Genomic DNA, 24,428 nt, shown 5'->3' with positions numbered 1-24,428 from the left:
AACTTTTTAATGCAGTACATACTTTATGAACCTTTAAATCCAACTTTCCCCTTAAATCATTACCTACCTCTCTTTCACAAAACATTTCCTGAATATTGCCTATTCTTTGTTTTATACGTTATTTTTCATATTATCGTTTTTTTTTTTGTTTTTTTTGTTTTTTTTTAACTATTATTTTACTGATCTGGCCCACTTGAGATCATTATGGGCTGAATGTGGCCCCTGAAAGAAAATGAGTTTGACACCACTGTATTAGATGTCTGATGATACAGGTCAGGGGTGTCAAACTCATATTCTTTCAGGGGCCACATTCAGCCCAATTTGATCTCCAGCGGGCCAGACCAGTAAAATAATAGCAGAATAGCCTCTAAATAATGACAAGTCCAAATTTTTTAGTGCAAAAAATAACATTAGATGATGAAACTATTTCTATCCAAAATTTTTTAAAAAAAAAGTGAATAACTGCAATAAAAAAAAAGAAATTTCTGAAGAAAAACAAGTACAATTTTATCAATATTATGCCTCAATTTATGATTTATACATGTGCATTACAGATCACATCTACCAAGACACAAAACAGGCAGAATATTGTTAAAATTACACTTATTTTTCTTTAGACATTCAAGGTTGTTCATATTTGTTCAGGTTATTGACATTTTCTTGTTAAAGGATATCAGAATTTAATGTCCTTTGCAATAAATCAAAGAGAAAACAATTGGTGTTGCCATTATTTATAAGCATAATGTCATATTATATATTATACATATTTATATTTATATATCTTTTATTCTGTTTACTTCTTCATTCCATTGTTGGTTGTTTGTGGGATGTTCACGTAATGGGTCAGTGTGTTTTTCTTGTACTGCTGCTGTAGTAACGAAGCAATTTCCTGCAAAGGACCAATAAAGTATCTATCTATCTATCTATCTATCTATCTATCTATCTATCTATCTATCTATCTATCTATCTATCTATCTATCTATCTATCTATCTATCTATCTATCTATCTATCTATCTATCTATCTATCTATCTATCTATATTATTTTTTTCACATTAAACCAAGAGGACAATTTGGAGTCATTATTTCTGGGTTATTATGCTGTTATTTTTTAGTTTAATGCCCTTGACTGTTAACCCTTTCAGGCATAAATTATGAGAACCTTAATCATGATCCCCCCCCGTTTTTATTCCTCTTTAGGCATGAAAAAAAAAAAAAAAAAAACAATGTGATTGACAGCTTTTTATGAACCTATTTTTCATGGAGTTGCAAAAATGTCCACTCAAATGGATACGATGCGTTTAATTTTTGAAGCCAAGAAACGTGTATTTACTGATATACTGTGAAAACTATGAAATAAAAACACTTTTAATGCTGCTAATCTGATGTTTTCTCATATTTAAACATATTCTAATACTAGTTATTACTCACTTCATGGAGATAATATACAAAAAAAAAAACAAAAAAAAAAACAAAAACATTTTGTTAGAGAAAAAATGATAATTACAGTCTAATAACAATTGATTTATACTCAAACATGTTACTGCAGATCATGTTTATCAAAAATAGCAAAGTTACATAATGTGTAAGTGTCCACTGTGTTGGCTGATATGGAACTAAAACAACAAAATCTATGAATATAAAAGAGAACAGCTGTAGAATAACTGTCCACTGTAGTGACCAGTATGCATTAAGGAGTTAATATCTTCAGGGTAATTTTTGCATTTTGCACTTTGTAAATTCATCTTGTGGGCCAGATTGGAACCTTTGACGGGCCGGTTTTGGCCCCCGGGCCGCATGTTTGACACCTGTGCTACAGGTGGTCCTTCTTGTCTCAAGTGATCCTGTTCCTTCTCTTATGACCAGTAGGGGGCAGCAGAGCTCCATCCTCATGCTGGGGTCTAGGTCCATTGTGAGCCTCAGCCTGCGTTGCCATGTCCTGGTTTTCACCCCTGGACAGAACATTCAACGGACTCTACGTGAACAGTTTCATGTCTTTTGGTGGGATTCCTCCACCTGCTTATCGTATGAATGTATAATTCATGAAGTGTGTAAGCAGAAAGTGAAAATATATTACTTATGAAGCATCAGAGCGCAGTGGGATTGGCCTCTGAGCTTTAACCCTTTCATGCATAGTGGTCACTACAGTGGACAGTTACTCTACAGCTTTACTCTTGTATATTCATGGGTTTTGTTGTTTTAGTTCCATATCAACCAACACAGTGAACACTTATGCATCATCTCATAAACTGCAATTCATACAATAATTGTAACTTTGCTGTTCTTGGTTGGTTCTAGAGTGGAAATCAATTGTTAATATTTATTTTTTGCATATTATCTCCATGAAGTGAGTAATAACTAGTATTAGAATATGTTAAAATGTGAGAACACATCAGATTAGCTGCATTAAACATGGTTTCATTTCACTGTTTTCATATCACTTTATGGTATTGGGTTTTAAATACATGTTTATTTGCTTCGAGAATAAAATTCATGGTGTAGCTGAGTGGACGTTTTTATAACTCCATGAAAAACAGGTTGATTTAAAAAAAATTCAATCACGTTGTTGTTGTTTTTTTCATGCCTAAAGAGGAATAAAAACACTCAGGAAAAAAAAATCTTGATTAAGGTTCTCATAACTCATGCATGAAAGGGTTAAATAACATGTTGTTGTTTTGTTTATATCATATCATCAGTTAGTATCATAATACATGGTGTTAATGGCTTACATATAAATAATTTCAACCTGACATGCTGTTTTTATTTCACATATTTAATATTTTGTCCATCCTTTATGTGATTCCGGATTTCTGTCACCAAATCTGGCAACCCGTCCCCATCCAGTGCTCAGCGCCGTCCCCCGTTACTCAGGTCTTAGGATCCGGACTGGATCTGTTCCGTTCACCCGTGGAAATGTTGAAAACAGAGCAACTGAGAGCTTTGGTCAATGAGCGACTCCGAGCCGCCGCAGAGGAAATATTCCGCCTGTTTGAGAAAAGTATTCAAGACTATGAGGAGGAAGTTTTACGCACAAAGCAGGAGCTGGAGCGACAGCTGAGGCTGAAAGGTGAGATCCACCCCCCCCCCCCCCCCCCCACAGCATCCGGATTATTCATCTGGGTGCATAAACTAAACACATGGTTCATATAAACAGACAGCTGGTTGTGCTGAACCACCCCCTGAACGCTGTTTCAGGAAAACCAGGTATCGCCATTTCGCATCCCCCTGCTCAGAGAGGGACGCAAAATGGCTGAACGACTAAACGTCTGTACTGTAGATCAGGGGTGTTTAGGGACCATATACAGCCCAACATGATCTCAACCAGGCCGGGCTAATGAGATAGTAACATAATAACCTATAAATAATGTGAACTCCAAACTTCTCTCTATGTTTTCGAGTGAAGAAAGTAGAAAACACAATGAAAATGTCCTTTAAAAATATGTAAATAATATGAACACCTTGAAATTTCTTAAGAAAAATAAGTGCAGTTTCAACAGTATAGCTTTGATTTTTAAAACACAGCAAGAAAATGTAAAAGAAAAAAATATGTGCACTTTACTAAAATAAAATATCCAATTAAATGACTTGTATGTGTAACAGTTTTGTTTAGTATAACCTCCACTTGGATTCAGTACATCTTGAGCTCCTTTGGGTCAGTTTTATAGTTTTTTCTTAAATAATCTTGTGGTATATCATATCGAGCTTCCAGTGATCCAGAGTAGGGCTGCACAATATATAGAATTAATCTGGTTTATCAAGATTTTGCATTTTGAAAATAATGAAAAGTGCCATAATCACAAAAAAATCAGTTTGCTTATTGTAATATATTACTTGTAAAAGTTTTTCTACACTCATATATGATATATAATATCTTTACTAAAGAGACAGTATTTTGGTATCACATTTTGCCCTCAGTTCATGATGCCAGAAAATCTTTAATTGAAACTGTTAAGCATTTATAACATTATAAAAAACCCCAATGTATTTTTTTTTTTTTTTGTTGATAACACCCATTTCTAACCCAAAGTTTCCTTTACACTTGGGATGCCTTTTATACTTCTTTCTGTCCAGATGATCCCATACAGCTTCTTTATTTCTTTCCTGATGTTTTGTTTTTGGTTCTGCTTACATATTTCTTGACTATTTCAGCTCTACACATGCACACTTCTTTATGTATTTTATATAACATAAAATATATAAAACATGCAATATAAATATATGATGCATTTTGGTGTGCTATGTAAGTTTTTCTTTTTTTTTTTACATTTGTGAGCACAAGACGGTTATATCCTCCTGAGACCTAGGAAAGCAAATAGTTTGGCTTTTTTACATTAAATAATTGTCTTGAATGGAAAAAGCATAATACAACAGTTTTTCAGATACATTTTTTATTTTTTATAGTATGTCCTTTCAAGTAGACAGGATTTTTTTTCTAACGAAGCTGTGAAACTCTTGTCCCATACACTGTCTCAAGAGGGAGGTTATAATTCGTGGCAAAGTTTCCACTGTCCATTAAAATGTTGTTCATGCTTCCTATAAATGTAAAAAACAAACAAACAAAAAAACCACATTAAAATGATGAAGTCTCCTGGACGAGAGACAAATGTTGTCAAGAACAAAACTAGTCCAGTTCAACTTTGAGAAACTACTGAGGAAATTGAGAACTTGCACAGACAAATATATTAAAATATGTGTGATTTTTTTTTTTTTTTTTTTTTCCCCCAGGCCCCCTGCAGTTCTCAGATCAGGACAAAGATGTTTTATCTGAGCCAAAACTTCATGAAAAGAAGCATCAGGAAGACAAAGAGTCTCTGGACTTGCATGTTAAAGAAGAGCAGGAGGACGTATGGACCAGTGACAAAGCAGAGGAAGCTGATACTAAAGACACTATGTTTAATATAATCTACGTGCAGAGAAGTGATGAAAACCAAAGTTCAGAGAGGGACCTATTGCCCAGCAGCTCAGCTGAATGTTTAAAAGCAGAACTTCATGAAGAAGGTGGAGGTACTTCAGAGACGACCAGTGACTGCCAGATGAGTGAAGATGTTGATAGTGATGATGAGTGGACAAACAACAGCGGTGCAAACAGGAAAAAGACACCGCAAACTGGTGAGACGACGGAAAGGCCGCACACCTGCAACATCTGCAACAAGAATTTCAGGATTAAATCCATTTTGACGAGGCACATAAAGACCCACACAGGAGACAAACCCTACAGCTGTGGTGTTTGTGGCAAAAGCTTCATCCAGCGCTCCTATCTGCAGACTCACATGAACTCTCACTCCGGACAGAAACCGCACACATGCCGCCTCTGTGGTAGAGGATTCACACAGGTTGGAAACATGAACGCTCACATGAGAATCCATACGGGAGAGAAACCTCATAGCTGTGCTGACTGTGGTAAAAGTTTTCGAGAGAAAGCAGATCTTACCAAGCACATGATAATTCACACTGGTGAGAAACCGTACGGCTGCTCTATATGTAGCATGAAATTCAGCGCTCAGTCTAATCTAGCACGTCACATGAAGACTCACTCAGGGGAGAGGCCGCACAGTTGCACTGTTTGTGGGAAGAGATTTATTCGGCGGTCCCATTTAATTATTCATACAAAGACTCATAACATGGGAGATAATCTCTAACTCATTTCATCTCCTGCTGGCTTTTATTTTATCATTTACAAGAGCAGTTTCCAAGAGTTTGCAGCATAGATCAATGTCAAAAAATAATTTGTTAATTTTTTTACAGTGGATAAGGACTCATCTCAGAAGACTTTTATGAATGAAACCTTTACAAACCATTTTATCTAAGTCTTGGCTCTGTAGCAGGGGTGTCAAAGATACGAGCCAAAACCGGTCTGCCAAAGGTTCCAGTCTGGCAGGATGGATTTGTGAAGTGCAGTCAAAGATGTGGAACTCATTTTCTTTCTAAAGGCCAAAATTTGAACAATATTTGGCCTTTATTAAATGTTTTGTGCCTCTGCAGATCCACTGTGATCTGAAAAGCGCATATATAAATGATAAGTTGAGGCATAAAATTACAAAAACTGCTTTTATATTTTTTAAGAAATTTCAGGTTGTTCAGGTTATTCACATTTTTTGTGAAAGAATAGATTGTAAATGTAAATATTTTCATTATTTAATTAAATTTTTGCACTAAAACACAGAGGAAAAATTTGGAGTTCTCCTTATTTATAGGTTTTTATGCTATTATTTTACTGATCCGACCCATTTGAGATGTTATTGGGCTGTATGTGGCCCAAGACCTAAAATAAATTTGACACCCCCTGCTCTTTAGTTTTGTACTGTACGTCAACTGGAAATTGTGTTTATTTAAATGGCAGTAAATTGTCTTCAGAAGTCATCAGATTTGGTTTCTTCAGCAATGGATCATCAACTCATTATAAGTCATTTTATCTATAAGTGTCACTTATCTGTTGGTGCTTTTTACATTTTATAGATTATTACTTGACAAATACTGGCTGTGTTGTCACAGTAAATCTCAGTATTCAGTGCAGATTTATTGCTCAGATCAGATTTTTTTTTTTGCTCTTCTCATTCTCATTAATATTATTATTTTAATGTATCCTTTATCAGACTCCAGTGTGAATGGGACTGGAATAACTGAAGCATATGCTCTGAAGCCGTGGTGTTGGAAATGTTCAAATTGTTTCCTTCCTAATATGCACTGTGAAAATACTCCACAGTGAGTAACACCAACCCTTGTAAGTATTGTTCAGTTGTCTCTGTTCAATAAAATGATCCCTGTCTGTGTTTCACATGATGTTTTTGTATTTATTTTACTTATACATGCATGTGTATGTTGCATTTTGCTACTGTGCATGTTTAAGGTTGACTCTGGGGCCGGGTTGTGATGGATCTAAAAGGCTGTAGAAGTCAATCGAACTGTTTAGACTAAGAGCCTGTTGCAAAACATCAGATCTGATTTTGGTGCCACATGTGGAAGTGGAAAAAATCTGAATGGAAAAGATCAGATTTCACACTCACCTGAGTCACATGAGTGTGAATTTAGTTATTTATACAACTCTAAACTCTATCAAATCTGCCAAGTTTTTAATACCTTTTTGTCTTTGCATTTTAGCCTGCTGTAAAAAAAAAAAGTCCCATTGTCCTTTTGAAATGATGCCTCCATCATTCATTGTATCGCTGTATCTATCGTTAAAGAAACTACTATTCATTTATTTCTTGATCATAACAAGAATATTTTTTAACTGATTCTTTTATGTACAAGCTTAATTAACATCCAATGTGTTTAAGTACAGCAGACTTTAATTTTTTCTTTTTTTTTCTTACAGGGTTGTAATGCGGGTGTCTTGATTGTCTTTATTTCTAAGTAGAAATATGCAGAAAATATATGCACATTGTAGGAGTTTAGTTTTTTGTTTAAGGTTAATTTACCTTTTTTGTTTAATAATTTAGTATTTTTTGCTAATTGTTTATTTTGATTTGTTAATTTTTTGTTTGTTTAATTTTTTTTTTTTTTTAATTTTTATGGTTATTGCTTTCATTCTTTAGTGTTTAGCACCTTTTTGTTTTGTGTTTTCTTATTGGTTTAGACCATGGGCACCTGGGTATAAATAGGGAGCACAAAGTTAGACCAGCATGCACCTGGGTGGGCTTAAGGTTTTTTACCAGACGATCAGACAGGATGAGTAGGAGAGACAGCACAAATGACAGAGAGACAGCACCATGATGCATCTAGTGGTTATTTGAGTTATGTTACAGTCTTAAGTTCAGTCACCTTTAAGTTGATTTAATTTTGATGGCAAATAGCCGCTACACACAGTATTGAAACAAACACACACACATGCAAAATCAGCTAAACAGCTTCTGCATGTAAATTCAGTCTTACATGTGACTTCTATTTGGATTCAGTAAATCTTAAACTCTGAGGTCAACTGTGGATATTTTCTTAAATTCTTTCATTGTCTTTTATCCTTTTCTCTGTCCAGATGATCCCATATAGTTTCTACAATATTAATTTTTTTTCTCTGAAAAGCATGACCACACATCTGACCACACCTTTATATGAGTTGCACAATAACTTCTATTGCATTACGTTGATCAAAATGTTCACCTACACTTTGCGAGAGGTTGCCTGAGGATCAAAGGTTAGTAGATATTTCTTTATTTTAAACTTACACAGTGTAACACATGCTTTTTGGATTCATCGTACTCATAACCCTATAAGGTACTGCTTTCACAGTGGTTAGGTGGCATTATTATTATTATTTACCAGTATTCCTGTCTCTTGTGTCTTAAGAGCTGGCTGTTTGTGTAATAAAGGTGGTGGTTAAGTTTGAGTCCTTCACTATGACTGTCAGGTCTCATTAAATCATTAACGGACCAGACACAATTTGTAGTGTTTTACCTTTCAGGATTTATGGCATGGAAACATTTGTGAATTTAGAAATTAAGGTGCAGACATGTTTATTAGTATATGCATTTCAAAGGGCAAAAAAGAATTTTTCCCTTCCTGTCAGTAATGATTTCATGCTGTTTAGACTAATTATATATGTGATGAGGATGACAAGATGAGGGCTGAAACTGCCAGATGTGGATGTGTGAGTGGGATCAGAGCATCCAGAGGCTCATCTGAATGAACAGAGACAGTATCGAGGCTCATAAAATATGTAACATCAAGTAGTGCTGAGGATTGTTTAAAAACGTTCAGTCGAATAGATCTTTATTATCACAGTCAAAGGAACAATGAAAATCAATTTAGCAGCAAAAAAAGACCTTAGACTATAAAAATATCACACAAATACTAAAAAATGTGGGCATGTACAAAAACCTACAGGATGAAATATTAAATATACATATGCCACTAAAATACTAATAAAACTACTGAAATGTACAAAAGCTAACGGTATACTACAAATGAGAAACATGCACAACAAATAAGGATATATTCAATTAGCCTACTGTTATTATCATGTCCAGTACCAGTTTCCCACTTTAACAAGACAACATTCCCAGGGTCATGTCTTACTGTTTTTGAACAGCAGTGGGCGCCATATTGGCTTGATGTTACAACCGGAACTTCCGTTGACGTAATTTCCGTTCCGCGAAAAAGGAAAAATTGGCGCCCCGGATATTTAAACAACTGGCAAAACAGAATAAGAAAACGGACAGAGACATACATAGTAAAATGTTTCGACCTATATTTTCGCTGTTGTAGTGTTGTAAAAAAAAACGTAGCTAGTGTCCGGTTTGAATTAAAATGTTAGTTAGGAGCCGTCGGGTGTTTTTACGGAGATAATTTCACCAAATCTTCCATCAGATGTGACAGTGATGCTAGCTGTCCCCTGACAACACTGCGTTAAACGACAAAACTGGAGACCGGGAACAAACAGAAACACAGATAAAATAATAAATAAATACACAACAGCGTGCGTTTCATCCACAGTCACCATGAACAGGACCAAACTGAAGAAAACCAAGGTAAGGAGGCCACAGGGGTTCACAAAGACATGACTGTTTCCAGTACATGAACAGCATCCACTACAGAACACATGCTTTTTATATTTTAATGCGTACAATGTGACTCATCATCTCATAAAACTGTTAGAATACATGGCTTATTGAATAAGAATGCAGGCATGATCTGTGTTTACATGTTGTACCAATACTGTTAAGATGTTCAGCTCTGTAATAACCTGCTGTTTCAGAGGACTGAATTAGGCTTCTTTTTCTAAGGTCCATCATATGCCGTTTAAATTAAACAAAATGCTCTATTGAAACAGCACAACGTTGCACAACTCATTGTGCAATGCCAATCGGGACCATGCAATACCTGCAGAATGTGTGTGTGTGTGCGTGTGTGCGCGATGACCTTTATTATTACTGTTTTTACTCAGGTTTTATTTGTATTTGATGGTTTGATAACATTTTTATATTTATGCTCTATTCTCCTCATGCACCTTAAGGATAACATTCTCAATTTAATTCTACATGTATAATGACTGTGTACATGTACATTAATTTCAATTCCTTTCACTTTAACATAGTGCACATGCGATGTAATGTATTAAATCTTTTTTTTCTCTGTTTATGTATTTTTTATGTCAGGCTGTGCCAGGAGGACTGAGGAGTATTTCATCCTTCTTCTCCTGTCAAAATCAGCAGGTAGGTGACTTTTTTTTTTTTTTTTTATATATATAACTTCCTAATCAGAACCCAAATGTTTATCAACATCTTCATTTCCTCCAAAGGAAATAAAATATCTTATATCATTTTGGCCTGTCTTTCTACTTTATTTACTTCTTTTATTAATTCCCTTCTTTCCTGCAGTTCTTACAGCAATATGCTGCTTTTTTCAGTGCTGTGGTCCAAATATTACTTCAGAGGGTGTTATACGACAGCCTCTTCTAAAATTGTAGTAGGCAGGTGATTTATTAGAAAAGTCAGAATCTCTTTGAATTAACCTTCAAGGCTTAATTCACTACCACTGTAACAGAAAAGCATCAATTTAACCCATAATGTGTTTCATTTAAAATATATTATCTATCACTCCAAATTTTATATTGTATCTCAGTTCTTCCTAACCACATTCCTCTGATAGTTAACTGCTTACATTTGATCCAAAACTGACTTGGTTAGTAACAAACCCTTTGTCTTTATAAAACAGTCTTAGAACAATCCAGAACAACACCCTCTGAAGCATTATGTGAATCATATTACACACACACATATTACACTGTAGCATATGGGGAATGTATTGTTGATGAAAGAGGAACTAAACAAAGTCACCAGAATATTGTAACGCATAGGTATAGGTAATTCCTGTAATAAAAAAAAAAAAAAAAAAAAGTTTAAAACATTTGATGAGTAGTGGCTATAATTTTATTAAATACATTTTTGTTTTTATTTTAGGATGTTTTATCCTCTACAAAATTATGTGGTCCTAATCCTGTTGTCACAAAGACTGAACCTACAGTCAAAGATGCTGAAGCTTCTACATTTAAACCCCTGCCCAAATCCCCCTTTAAGAGGAGTGTTCTCGGAGACCTTGAAAACCTTCTCCCCTCTTCACCTGATCTTGTTCCGTCTGTGCCCGAGACCCCAAACAGTCAGATCAGGAAGTCCTCCACCACTTCCTCTGGAGATTTCAGCCCCAAGTCCAGGAGAGACCCAGTGGGGGTACTCGGTCAACTTTCCCCGATCTGTCGCAGTCCCCGATCTAAAGGGTTAAGTTTAAAGAGAGTGATGATGGAGGAAAGAGAAAATAAGAGAGGAGATGGACATTCTGGATCCAGTAAAAGACTCTTCAGCCCTCCTGAAGAGTCCCAGGACGCCAAGAAGCCAAAAAGTGTTGTTACAGCAGCACAAAGATGTATGAGCCAGAAAGTAACTACATCTGTGATTGATCCTGTGAACAACCCATGTCTCCAGAGAAACTACAACTTATCAAATACAGACGCCAACAGACTAAAGGACCAGAGTTCCCCCAGAGACCACCATGTTGTCTTTAATGGCAACGGGGAAACCATGCCTTCATCAAAATCTGCATCCCTCCTGTCAAGAAAACAGATTGAGAAAGTGGACACAAAAGGGAAGTGGAGTTATACAGAGATAATGGAGCAGAAGGAGAAGCAGCATGATCCACACACACTCACTTTTCAGTCATGTAATGATGATACACATGTTCCTGATACTCATATGCACAAGACAGATACACAAACCATCTCTACTGAACTACAAACAAATTCAGAAGAGGATGCTGTCGACCTAACCAAGAACACAGCCACCAGAACGCCATCAAAAGGAGGTGGAGGAAATGTGACGCCAGCGGGTCAGGAGCGAGCTGGAGGTAGAGTAAAGTGATTAATGTAGTGTGTGTAGAGTAGGTACAGTATAAAACTTTGGTTTAATTGTTGCAAATATGTCTCTTTATTTCATTGTATTTTGCTGTATTTACCTGTTAATTTTTTTTTTAAATAAATGTCTCTTACTAAAAAAAAAAAAAAAAAGAGAAAACAGAAGCAAGTTCATGTCCTGTTGAAGAGATGCTGGATGAGGAGTGGTTTACGGAGCAGACGGAACCTAGTGAGAATAAATCCAAAAAAGCCTGGTAAGAAACATATAATCTCACTAACTTTGAGTGTGTTTTTGCCAAGTTTAGACTAGTCAGATTTACAGATGACAGTAAATTTACTTCAATGTCAACAACAGATGAATGATGAAAAGAGAAAGGACATACCTCATGGGAGGGTTGTGTTCAATCATTTGACTCATTGAACATTAAGTAGGTGACCTTTATGGAGGAGGAAATACTTGTTTTTACTGCCTCCCATAATGTTTCTCAACTTGATGCTCTAATAAGTTCCCTCATTTGAATCCATGTTATGGAGATTTTTTACATTGATGCAGCACAAACATACATAGATTTCCAATTCTGTTTCATCTAATTAGTGAGAAACATTTTTTTAAAAATGAGAAAAAAAAAACTTGTGGCTGCTTTTTGATTATTTCCATTTCCAACCCAAAAACCCTGCCTTCCCCCTTTTTATGTTATGTATTAAAAAATAAAGTATACACAATTACCATGAAACAACAGTAATAAGTGCCTGTCTCCAACTATATAAATGTAATAAATTTTCATGTTTTAATCCCAGGTGAGAAATAATAATGCATTGCCCTAACCCTAGAAATTACATTTGCCTCATTTACGGAAGAATCTGTGACTTTAAACATACAGTGGTGGAAAAAGTTATTGAACTCTTCCAAGTATTGTTCCATTCTTCAATCCCACATGCTTCCTTCTGCACATGCTCTGTTCCATTGAGGTCAAAACACCATGTTTCTGTAAGATAATAAAACACATCCAAGGCATGATGTGTTGAGAGAGAAGTTTTATTTTTTCTTAACAATAAACAAAAATATAATTTGCATTTGTTTGCACTTTCTGAAACACAAAAAAGATTCCTAAAAATTTTAAGGCTGTCCGGAAACATTTTTCCACTACTGTAGTCTGATATATACAGACAAATGAGTTTCACAAAAGCAGCATGTGATGATATTCTGTCTGTTTCTACAGTAAAGTTCCTGACCACGTGGTCCTTTCTGGAGGTTCCAATAACCGCTACTGGGTTTTGGATGTGGAGGAGAGCCCTGGTCATAAAACACTGACTATCTCATGCTCCAGATCTCTACATCCAACCGAGACGTGTCTGCTCAAAGACGGATGGTAAAGCTGTGGTTATGAGTAGCTCATGCTGGTGACCAGATCTTTTACATCTTTCCATTCATGGGATTATTCCTCTGTTTGCAGGGAGATGACACCTGTGTTGTGTGGTGATGTGGTGCATCTGGAGGGCCGCTGTGATAATGGTTTGTGGTTCGTGGACAGGGAGCAGGGGTTCCTGGTTTTACAACCTGACAGCCTCATCTCAGGGACGAGCATCTCCAGCTCCATCCGCTGCATGAGACGAGCAGTACTGGGAGATATGTTCAAGGTAAAACACTTCATTATAACAAAATAATTAGTTTCCAGTCACCGTTTGTCTGATAATGTGTGAAAATATTGTTCACTCCTTTGCATTTTTACCCATAATGCAGAGTTTTGATGGCGGGTCAAAGCAGATGCTCAACGGCACCATGGTCCATGAAGTCTTCCAGAAGGCTGCCATGGCTAAAGATTTCACATCGGAGACTCTGTCTAAGTTTGCTGACCTGGCCCTGCACAGTCCTCAGCACCTGGCAGACATGTAAGTGGTCCATTACAGTCACAGCTAGTCAGGGGTGAATCTGCTTTGCCTCATATGTCATGAAAAACCATATTATGCTGTAATTAGTTAAAAATATCCATCATGGTTTTCCTGTTTAGAAAAGAACAGAACATGATCATTGTAGATTCTGTAAAAATCACCGTACTACTATTATCTTTTCTTATCTGAGTGTAGAAGAATATTTGTTTCCACACTATTTCCACTATTCTTTTCCCTCAAATCTTAAAACTCACAATTTCTATGAATGAATAGATCATAAGCAGAGTGTTTTTCACTGTGTTTGAAACAGCCAAAATATTTACTGCTGTACGTTGAAATTTATAGTATTTTGTTTACATTTGTTTCCGCTTACTGTTTATGTATGCATTTTTCATTTTTGTGTTGTCTTGTGTGTCTGAAGGTACAGTTTGGGTGTAAGTCAGGAAGAAATGACGCAGGAGCTGCACAATTACCTACCGTCTCTTGAACATTGGGCGAAGGAATACCTCAGCTCCCAAACACCAAAAGCCATCAGCTTAAAAATGTATGAACACAGCAGTAGTTGGGCTAATAGTTCTAGGTCTATGAAGCATTTTTTTTTAATCTGATAGGTATTTTATTGAGCTAAATGTAGTATTTGCCTTTTTGTCTAAGTTGAAAAATGAAGTTTAATCAGAGTTTTTTTTTTTTTTATCAGACTAAAACATGTCTGTGTGTGATAATTCAGTCCTAACAGTGGAGACAGGTGTCAGGACGCAGCCGTCACAGTAGCCAAGCTGGCCGACATAGAAGAAAATGTGTGGTCACCGCGATTTGGCCTGAAAGGAAAAATTGATGTAACGGCACAAGTTCGAATTCAGAGATCACGAAACGCTGGTCCCAGAACTTCAGAGGAGAAGACGGTCCCACTGGAGCTGAAAACCGGCAAAGAGTCAAACTCAATAGAGCATCGCAGTCAGGTTGGTGTGATGTAAATGATCAGCTACGAAAAGGCACATTTATGGATATTAGTCACCTATGATCGGGTAGACTGAGTTAACCATCAGAGAATCTTAAAATAAAACATTATTGGTAATAATTATAAAAATCAGAACCTTATTTCTATACCACCTTTCTAAAGTGAAGTTACAAAGTGCTGTATTTAAACAATGCATAATAAAGATAAAATCCAGTCAATGTAATTACTGACAGTTACAAGCAGACAAACTCCTTTCAGTTCTCAGTTGTATCACATGACCTGTTCTAACCTGTTGACATTTTCGTCTCTAAATTATTTAATCTAGGTTTTGTTACCTTAACTCCTGTGTTTATTTAGTTTATGTGTTTTACTTGTTAGTTACATTAACTGTAACTGCCTGTGGTGAAGAGAATATTAGTGAAATGGGTGACACAGTGGTGCAGTGGTTAGCACTCGTGCGTCACAGCAAGAAGGTCCTGGGTTTGATTCCAACACCAGTCGACGGGGGTGGGACCTTTCTGTGTGGAGTTTGCATGTTCTCCCTGTGTCTGTGTGGGTTCTCTCGGGTACTCCAGCTTCCTCCCACCATCCAAAGACATGCACTAATAGGTTAATTGGTTAGTCTAAATTGCCCATAGGTGTGAATGTGAGAGTGATTGTTTGTCTCTATATGTTCAGCCCTGCGATGAACTGGCGAAATGTCCAGGGTGTACCCCACCTTCGCCCGTAAGTAGCTGGGATAGGCTCCAAGTGACCCTAGTGAGGATAAAGTGGGTTCAGAAAATGAATGAATGTATTCAGTAATAAAATGTTTCTCTGCTTCTAGGTGATCCTTTACACTCTAATGACCCTGGAGCGATATAATCCTGAGGCCGGCCTCCTGTTGTACCTAAAGACAGGAAACCTGCACCCTGTGGTGGCCAGTCACATGGACCAGAGAGGTACATTCATGCTCATATGTGTGTAACATGTTCAACACTTACTGTGACTCTTCATCTTACTGCATTCCTTTTTTATATTTCTGTTTATGTCAGAGCTGCTGAAGCTGAGAAACACTTTGATTCATCACATTCACAACTGTGTGGAGAAAAAGGCGGAGAAGAGCCATCTGTCTAGACTTCCTGACATCCTGACAAACAGACAAACCTGCCAGTACTGTCCCCAAAGGAGGAACTGTGCTTTATATGAGAGGTACCTTTTCCATTTATTCCACCTACATTTAAGGTCATCTTTTGGTGTAACCACGTCATGACCTGAGTCTGTTCTGTTTGAATGGAGCCCTATTGGAGAATTCCCTCAGTTTGCTGAATTTATAACATTTTTGTGAAAACTTTTGGTTCCATAACAATGAGACGACCTCTATGATGAAGTTTAACATCTTATCCATAGACTATCAAGTGAAGATGCTGCCTGAAAAGATCTAACATTATCTAAATGATCCATTTGTGAAACATGATCAAGACTGAGGCTCTTTATGTCAGCTCTACAGCCAAAGTGTAAACCAAACAGACATGCATTTTTATTCCTCTTTTCTTCTTTGCTATCTAAAACAAAGGTAATATAACCATCCCATAAAACACATCACTCATCTTTCATATCAGGGCTGAACCACCCTGAACCACAAGAGGACCTGTAGCAAACATTAGAATGTTCAGTGACATCAGAACTGACAGGACTGACTCGCAGTAACACAAGTGATTGAAGCCTTGCAGAGTTTAGCCATCATGTTTTCAACAGTGAAACAGGCCAGATCAGAATGTTTTTGAATGTTGTCAACAGCCCAATAAAAGCAGAAAAAGATTATGATAAACAAACAATGGGGGCCTGATTTACTAAAGGTTTGCATGTGTAAAAATGTGCGCAAACTTGACTGCGCATGTAAAAACACACTGAAGCTGATCTGCTAACAGGATGGACCGAGGGATGCGTCTCTCAAATGGGCAAAATAGCTCGCACAACCCATTAAGTGTGTTTGCCTTGATAAATATGCAATATGGGCGTTTCTGCCAGAACGTGCAAAATTATTGGGAGGAGTAGATGCAAATATTTATTTAGCACGCATAATGTGATTTTACCAAACCTGAAACTGATTGTGGTGGCTGATTTTGCCTCTGTATTTAGCACATCTGAAAGGCAGGTTTTAACTGACACAGCTTCGTGCAAAACTGGCTGCAGTTGTGGCAAGGAGGCGGCATGGGCACAACCAAAGGGAATACATATCTGCTGGTGTCAAAATTTTTGGAATGACGAAAGAAAAAAATTATTGAGACGTACAGCCCCCCACTTTACTTAGGCTACTTTTCCACTTGATCTAATGATTGTGATTTAAAAATACGCAATGACATTAGGCTACAGTGTGACAAAATCGTGTGCGTCTGACAGTCATTCAATTCAACAACCCCCATGCCCCCCCCCAACCTCTAAAATGAATTCGGCGCCGATGCCCAGCAATGCCATTTCAGAACTTCTAGATGAATTATGATGATTTGGGGCCAGTCACAAGGAGGAGTCATGCAATACTTTCTATGACAAAACTCCTCACAACGTTATATTTCCTTGTGTCTGGATCATTCAAGCCCACTGTTGCCATTAGTGCTGAAGTATCCCAGAGCAGTTTTTCCACTGTACTGTCTTCATGATGACAACCAGTAGTGTATGCAGAATCCAAGACTTTGCCCCTGTTGTCATTTGCACAGGCAATCTTGGCTGATTGCCCATGACACGCAAATCAATAGCACGCACATTTTTTAGTGTGAGCAACCAAATTTGCGCCCATTATTTGCAATCTTAGTAAATCAGGCCCTAAGAGAGTAGAAGTAGTTTCCTTTTAGAACAGAGTTGTTTGGAATCATAGATTTAGACAGATCAGTTTTAATGTGTGTTCTAACCTAAACATAAATGTAAAACCAAAATTATCTCATTTAAGGTGCAGTGATGGAAGCTTTCATTTCCTAGCCGTGGAAATAATAAATAAACACCTCAAGGACATAATAGTTTTCTAATATTTCCTGTCATTTCTCCTTTCTCCTCCCCAAATTCATATTTGTTCTTATCTCAGAGTGATGGATGGCAGCTCTGCAGACATCCATGAGGATGTTGTGTGTGACTTCCTGCAGCAGGAGACGGGCCACCTGACTCCAAAACACCTGAACTATTTTTCCCATTGGCTGCTGCTCTGCTGTTTAGAGGCAGCTACTATGGAATCCAAAAACACGAGAAAGAATGTGTGGCTTCAGACACCCGAGGAAAGGTAAGAGTCTGGACGTGGAACTGTAGAAGTTAGAGGCTTTAACTTTTATTGTTTATTTTAGCTCCTGTTGTCACCCATCATCAAACACACAACTGTGAACTGGGTGGTGGTGGTCTCCTCTTAGGCTATCACACTTTAACCGTGAACTCTGTCTGTAGTGAGAAGAAAGGGAGCTGTGTGGGGAATCTGAGGCTCAGAGGTCCAGTCACTGTGCAGTCTGAAGGGGTTTTCCTTCATCACTTCCAGAGGAGTAATGTGGTAATGCAGCAGGGTCTGTCCACTGGCTTGACTAATGGAGATCGAATCGTTCTTAGCGATCAAGAAGGTCTTCTAGTCGGAATAGCAACAGGATATGTGAGGGAAGTCAGCAGGACATCGATCAGCTGCACTCTGGACAGGTGGGAACAAACCGACAGACACCTGCCGCCTAAAATATTAAAGATAAACTCTACCTGAACACACAGCTGCTGCTCCTTTGACTCATTTCTAGTTTCTATTTGTTTGTTACAGGGACGTGTCTAAGTTCAGTGGCGTGTTGTTTCGTTTGGACAGCGATGAAGGCGTGGTGGGTCTCAGTACTCACCTCACTAATCTTTCCAGACTCATGGACAACTGTCCTGACAGGTATGTTCAGCATCAGAAGTAAAGTTTTGATGTCATATTACATGTAGTAGATTCTAGGGTGATATATTTTGGGATTGCATGTTGTTTTTTGTTGATGTTTTTTTTTTTTTTTTTTAATTTGTTATAATAGTGGTGACAACTGAGTTCACCGTGCATCTCTGCCTACTTTATAAATAACTATTGATCATTTAATTAAAATGTGTCTGCAGTGATCGTTTGAGGGAGCTGGTTGTCGACTTTCGTCCTCCGGAGTTTATCTCCAACCTCAGTTCCGTTTTACCACGTGAAGCCAAAGACACTGTAGCCAACATCCTCAAAGGTAAGAACACACATACTCTGTCTGATGCATGTGCCTAAATGTTGTTCTGTTTTTTTTTTGTTTTGTTTTCGGTGCTTTCTATTCTACACATAAGTAACTTTATGGACCATTTTTCATTTGACATCACAAGTAGTTTTCATGATTTCATTCTTTATATCATGCTATGGCTTTTTGGAAAATGCCTGTTAAATCATTTAGTAATTTTCCCTGTGTTTGCAGGTCTTAATAAACCCCAGAAGCAGGCAATGAAGAAAGTTTTGTTGTCCAAAGACTTTACATTAATTGTTGGCATGCCTGGCACTGGCAAAACTACAACCATCTGCACTCTGGTAAACACATATGTATAAAATGAATAACAGAACCTTCAAACTTTATCCACTCTCCCTATAAGATCGGCTCTCTAACACCTAATGTCCTCTTACTTTTCCCTGTTGTCCCCTACGATTTTCTGTTTCCATCTTGCTGTTTGTCCATTTTTTCTTCCAGGTTCGCATCCTACATGCATGTGGCTTCAGCGTTTTACTGACCAGCTACACACACTCTGCTGTTGACAACATCCTGTTGAAGCTTAAGCGTTTCCGAGTTGGATTTCTGCGTCTGGGGCAGGGACAGAAGGTACTGTATGCCATCCTTGGCCAACCAGTAAATATTATTATCTTTGTTAAAATGTTTTTATATGAGAGAATACATGTTGTGTCATTCTTTCACCGATTCACATAAACAAACAAATTATAAAAATATTAACATTTGGAGAATTGAATGAAGTATTTCGAAAAAATTTTTGAGGGATATTTCACTTTGACAGAAATGATTAAAAACAGTAATAGAATAGAATTAAACATATGATGTGCCTTTTGTCTTTCTGTCTTGCTTTGCTTTTCTTATGGTCTCCGTGACACTTTCAGGTTCATCCAGACATCCTGCCGTTTACAGAGGAAAGTGCAAGGAGGAAGGGAGTTCACACCTTATCAGAGCTGGAGCATCTTTATAATAAGGAGGTGAGGAGTCACAGTTGTAGAAATATACCAGCAACAATTACAGATTTTATTCATATATGTAAATATTTAATGCATTGCAACAATATTTGCTGTCTTATCTATAGGAATTTTCATGCTTCTGGGGGTTTAACATGTTTTGTGAAAATGTAAACACTTAAATTTATTTCTTACCATCCATTACTTTATCTTATCTTTGTAGCTTGTCGTGGGAACCACCTGTATGGGCATCAAACACCCCATTTTCTCACGCAGACGGTTCGATTTCTGCATCGTAGACGAAGCATCACAGATCAGTCAGCCTATCTGTCTCGGCCCTCTTTTTTATGCTAAAAGATTTGTCCTAGTTGGAGATCACCAACAACTGCCACCAATAGTACAAAACCAGGAAGCGAGGTAAAGTATGTAGTATAGTAGTATGTCTCAGATGTACTAACTGTAGGTGTTTAGTTTGATGAAATGTAGTCCTCACACTGAAAAGGCAAATGTTAAGCATGTGTGGGATGCAACAGGTAGAGATGGATTATCAGTGGAAATTAATTATAAGATTATATTTAATACTTTTTCTTCAGGTCTCTGGGGATGGATGAAAGTCTGTTTAAGCGACTGGAGTGTCATAGTGAAGCTGTGGTCCAACTCAATGTCCAGTACAGGATGAACAGGTACACAGACCGTCAGGACTGCATGGAAACTCTTGTGTTCTTGTCCATCTTCGACCCTTTTTTTTCTGTTTCAAAAACAAACAGATGTTATTTGATACTAACTTTATACTAAAGAAAAGAGGTTTTGTTTGTGTCTGCTACCACCAAGCAGTGTCATGACAAACCAAAGTATTCCTGCATTGCTTGTGTGTAATACCTGCTGTTTGTCCACAGGCAGATCATGTCTCTCAGTAACTGTCTGATGTACGACGGCCGGCTGGAGTGCGGATCAGAAAGGACGGCCTCTGCCCTGCTGACGCTGCCCTTCCTGCTTTCTGTCCAGTCGGAGCTCAGTTCTTACTCTCAGACTCATCCCCAACACAATCTGTCATGGATACAGGATTCGTTGTTGCCCACCAACCCTGTCTGCTTCCTGGACTGTTCAATGGTTGGTTGAATGTGCAGGAAAATTCAGGGAATATTCATTTATTTTTCCCTAGGTTAACAAAACACACTCATATCGGTCGACAACTTAGTCTGATTGTTTTACCAGCCACAGTTTTTTGTCTGCTTTGTGTTTTTGTTACACTACACCCTTCATTACTTTCTTTGTCCCCATATATACAGTCGTGGAAAAAATTATTAGACCACCCTTGTTTTCTTCAATTTCTTGTTCATTTTAAGGCCTGGTACAAGTAAAAGTACATTTGTTTAGACAAATATAATGATAACAACAAAAATAGCTCATACGAATTTAATTTCAGAGCTGATATCTATCCATTGTCCATGCTTTCTTGATAATAACCAAAATCACTTCAGTTCTTACATCAATAGCTATGGTATTGTACTGACAAAAACAGTGCTTTTAGGCATTCCATGTTTTATTTTCTGTTTGTTTTAGTCACATGATACACACAGGAGTTAGTACTTGATTGCATAACCATTGTTTTTGATGACTTTTGATGGTCTAATAATTTTTTCCGTGACTGTATCTGTTGGATAAGCAGTTGAACTGAAGTCTTTTTTCCCCTTTTCAGTCTGTCTGTGACGTTGGCTGACACATGTCTATGTTTAAGGATTATACATCTACATCACATGTTCTTGTCACATCTGTCTTTAGGTGCCAGCTCTGGAGTCGGTGGAACAGGGAGGTGTGAGTAATCAAACAGAAGCTGCTCTCATACGTGTGCTGCTCTCACTGTTGATAAAGGTGCACAAGTTAACCTACTCGTATCATTCAGATGTTTTTATCCTGGTATTTAAAACCATCAATACTTAAATCGTGTTTGTTCATCTTTCTCCTACAGGCAGGGTGTAAACCCAGTGACATAGGGGTCATTGCACCCTACAGACAACAGTTAAAGACCATCTCTGCTCTGCTGCAGTCCTCTGCTTTTACCGGCGTGGAGGTCAACACAGTGGACAGATACCAAGGACGGGACAAGAGTGCCATTGTTCTCTCTTTTGTCAAAAGTACTGCCGAGGAAGGAAATGCAAGTGTCTTTTTTTTCCCCATCTCTTTTGACTAGTATTTCCTCTCTTCTCCATGATTTAATCTCAGTGTAGATGAACAACCATGTGGAAACCCAACCTGACTCTTTCCTGCTTTTTCGTTCACAGTTAGGAGAGCTGTTGAAGGACTGGCGTCGCCTGAATGTCGCCATCACCAGAGCTAAACACAAGCTGCTAATGGTGGGTTCAACGTCTACGCTGCGACGCTACGCACCTGTTGAGAAACTACTCAGTCATCTCCAGCAAGACAACATGATATCCTTTATAAAGACCTGCTGGCAATATTCCTAATGAACTCCTCAATGTGTTGCAAAACACAATGGTGGAATTTAACCTAAATACATTTAATCATAAGTCTAATTTGCAGTGTTATATTTTCATACTATATATTTTATCCTACTTTATACTTCTGGCACTACTAGCATTTTTTTATTCCACTAGTTATTTGTACTTATCAACTTTTTACATAAAAAAGAAAAATGTGAATGTTTATATGATATACTGTAGTGTTACAAGTGTACCCAGTAATGTATAAAGTATCTACAGTTGTCTCCACACTAACAAATTACACTAAAATGCTCCTTTATTTCTGTGATTTAAATTGACTAACATAATACTTCTCAACAAGCTACTTTAAATAATTAGGCTTTTTCCTTTTTGATTCTTTATTTTTGCCGCTAATAATTGTAATGCTTCTGACTAAAGCATTAAGCATAAACTTTCTGTTGCTCCTTCAGGTAAGAGAACAGTAGTCTCTTACCTAATTTAAGAATGTGTTCTCCACAACATGAACTCCTGACCATTTAACTTTTAAAAAAAAATGTATGTTACAAATACTCTGCATCTGTTTTCCTCAACTCTGATTTCACATTATCCAGCTCCCTCCTGCTGCACACAAGGCCTTACCCAGCATGCACCTGTGAAACAGGCTTCTGGGGCTGTTGTGATTTTCCTCAATGGGGCAACTACAGGCTTTGACAGGAAACTGAATAAAACAGGAGCAGCATGTACCTCAATTCCATACAATGACAGAATTTAAACCCTAATAATTCTTCTTTTCTCTTTTTAATCTTCTCGAATCATCCCAGTGGCATCTGTATAAATTTACTTCACAACTTTTAAGTTATTAATATTCTTCCTAACTACTATACTAGTAGTTATAAGAAGTAGATCTAATTTTTACAACATAACTGGAATATTATGGTTTCTTTATATTAGTACATCTTTTTCGCAAAGCACTGTTCTGAACTCTGAATTCTAAAACATTCCAGTGCAATCACATACCTTATTTAATTTGCAGTACACTTCAAGAACTCTAGTTTTAACAGTATCACTTGTATGTATTTTTGCTGTCGACAAAGAACTTGAATGGTAATGACCTGGGGACCTGAAATACTAAACTAGTTGCACAAAACCAATACATCTGTACTGAATATGTGGATGTGACACATTCCAGATTATGGTACAGACTGTGTGAATCTGATGTAACTCCAGTACTTTTGATCTTATCGTTCATCAGTGCCCCCACTTCTGTGTACATTCACAAACATTAAAACATGATTACCTGTAATGTGAATATGAAGACTAACTCATAGTTTTCTATGGTTTAATCTTCTCTGCTTTAACAGTTACATAAGCTCATGTTTAATCCAAAATCTTCTGGATGAAAGTGTTTAAAGAGATACTGACACTTTTCTTAAACCTTTAGTGAATGTATTCTGTATTACATAACAGCTTCATTGTGTGGCTTCCTACTCACTGGATCAGCTGTAGATCTTTTTGAGTCATGTTTTAATAGAAACATTTAATTATTCAACTGCTTCCTCCAACAAATTTGAGTAAATCTATTATTTCAGTTTATGGCATAATGTCAGTAACAATAAACACTTGAATTCTATGTATATATGTATAAATATACGCTGATTTACATCCTGCTGATTAGACAACGGACTAAAAATTAGAGAATAAAGGCAAATACTTCTGTAGTTGAGGGCTAATGTATTTTATTATCATAATCAGCGGGCAAACAACAGTAATGTGTTATTTTCATGAAACAGTATAAATTCAACTCAGATTATTTTACTTGTATGAATGTGCTGCTAATTCTCTGATTCATTGTTGATTGTGACCACTGTCAACACACCGGCTGACTGATTCTAAATGTGATCCGTTTCATTTCCAGCAAAACCTCAGTTTATTCACATTTTGTGTCTATTTTTACTTGAAATGTTGTGATTTGTTTCTGTTTTTATGTTTGAATAAATGCCACAATCCTAACAATATGTGGAATGTTCTGCATATGTTTGTGCTCTTAGAGATGTTTGATTTTTAGGGACCAGTCTGGACAAACTCTATTTTACTTTTTATGTAAGACTTATCACTTTCATGGTTTAGTCAGCGATGG

General features: G+C 37.2%; 2 protein-coding genes across 2 annotated transcripts; both read left to right on the top strand.

Moving 5' to 3' along the window:
* Window positions 1-2,858: 2,858 nt before the first annotated feature.
* On the top strand, window positions 2,859-5,867 carry LOC115414782 (zinc finger protein 32-like). The gene is made up of 2 exons (XM_030128095.1): window positions 2,859-3,066; window positions 4,725-5,867. The coding sequence occupies exons 1-2, from the start codon at window positions 2,913-2,915 to the stop codon at window positions 5,636-5,638; spliced, it is 1,068 nt and encodes a 355-aa protein (XP_029983955.1). The 5' UTR covers window positions 2,859-2,912; the 3' UTR covers window positions 5,639-5,867.
* Window positions 5,868-9,114: 3,247 nt separating this feature from the next.
* dna2 (DNA replication helicase/nuclease 2) lies at window positions 9,115-24,018 on the top strand. The gene is made up of 25 exons (XM_030161333.1): window positions 9,115-9,460; window positions 10,088-10,144; window positions 10,892-11,828; window positions 11,990-12,089; window positions 13,056-13,205; window positions 13,290-13,473; window positions 13,577-13,725; window positions 14,147-14,269; window positions 14,453-14,684; window positions 15,510-15,624; window positions 15,718-15,874; window positions 17,742-17,933; window positions 18,092-18,331; window positions 18,444-18,557; window positions 18,767-18,876; window positions 19,096-19,205; window positions 19,363-19,491; window positions 19,782-19,874; window positions 20,074-20,267; window positions 20,444-20,533; window positions 20,747-20,960; window positions 21,633-21,722; window positions 21,820-22,005; window positions 22,133-22,279; window positions 22,894-24,018. Exons 1-25 carry the CDS (start codon window positions 9,431-9,433, stop codon window positions 22,945-22,947), a joined length of 4,197 nt encoding a protein of 1,398 aa, XP_030017193.1. The 5' UTR covers window positions 9,115-9,430; the 3' UTR covers window positions 22,948-24,018.
* Window positions 24,019-24,428: the final 410 nt, after the last annotated feature.

This window comes from Sphaeramia orbicularis, chromosome 3, assembly GCF_902148855.1.
Source record: "Sphaeramia orbicularis chromosome 3, fSphaOr1.1, whole genome shotgun sequence".
Lineage (NCBI taxonomy): Eukaryota > Metazoa > Chordata > Actinopteri > Kurtiformes > Apogonidae > Sphaeramia > Sphaeramia orbicularis.
The sequence above is the reverse complement of the archived record's forward strand: the minus strand, read 5'-3'. Positions and strand labels throughout refer to the sequence as shown.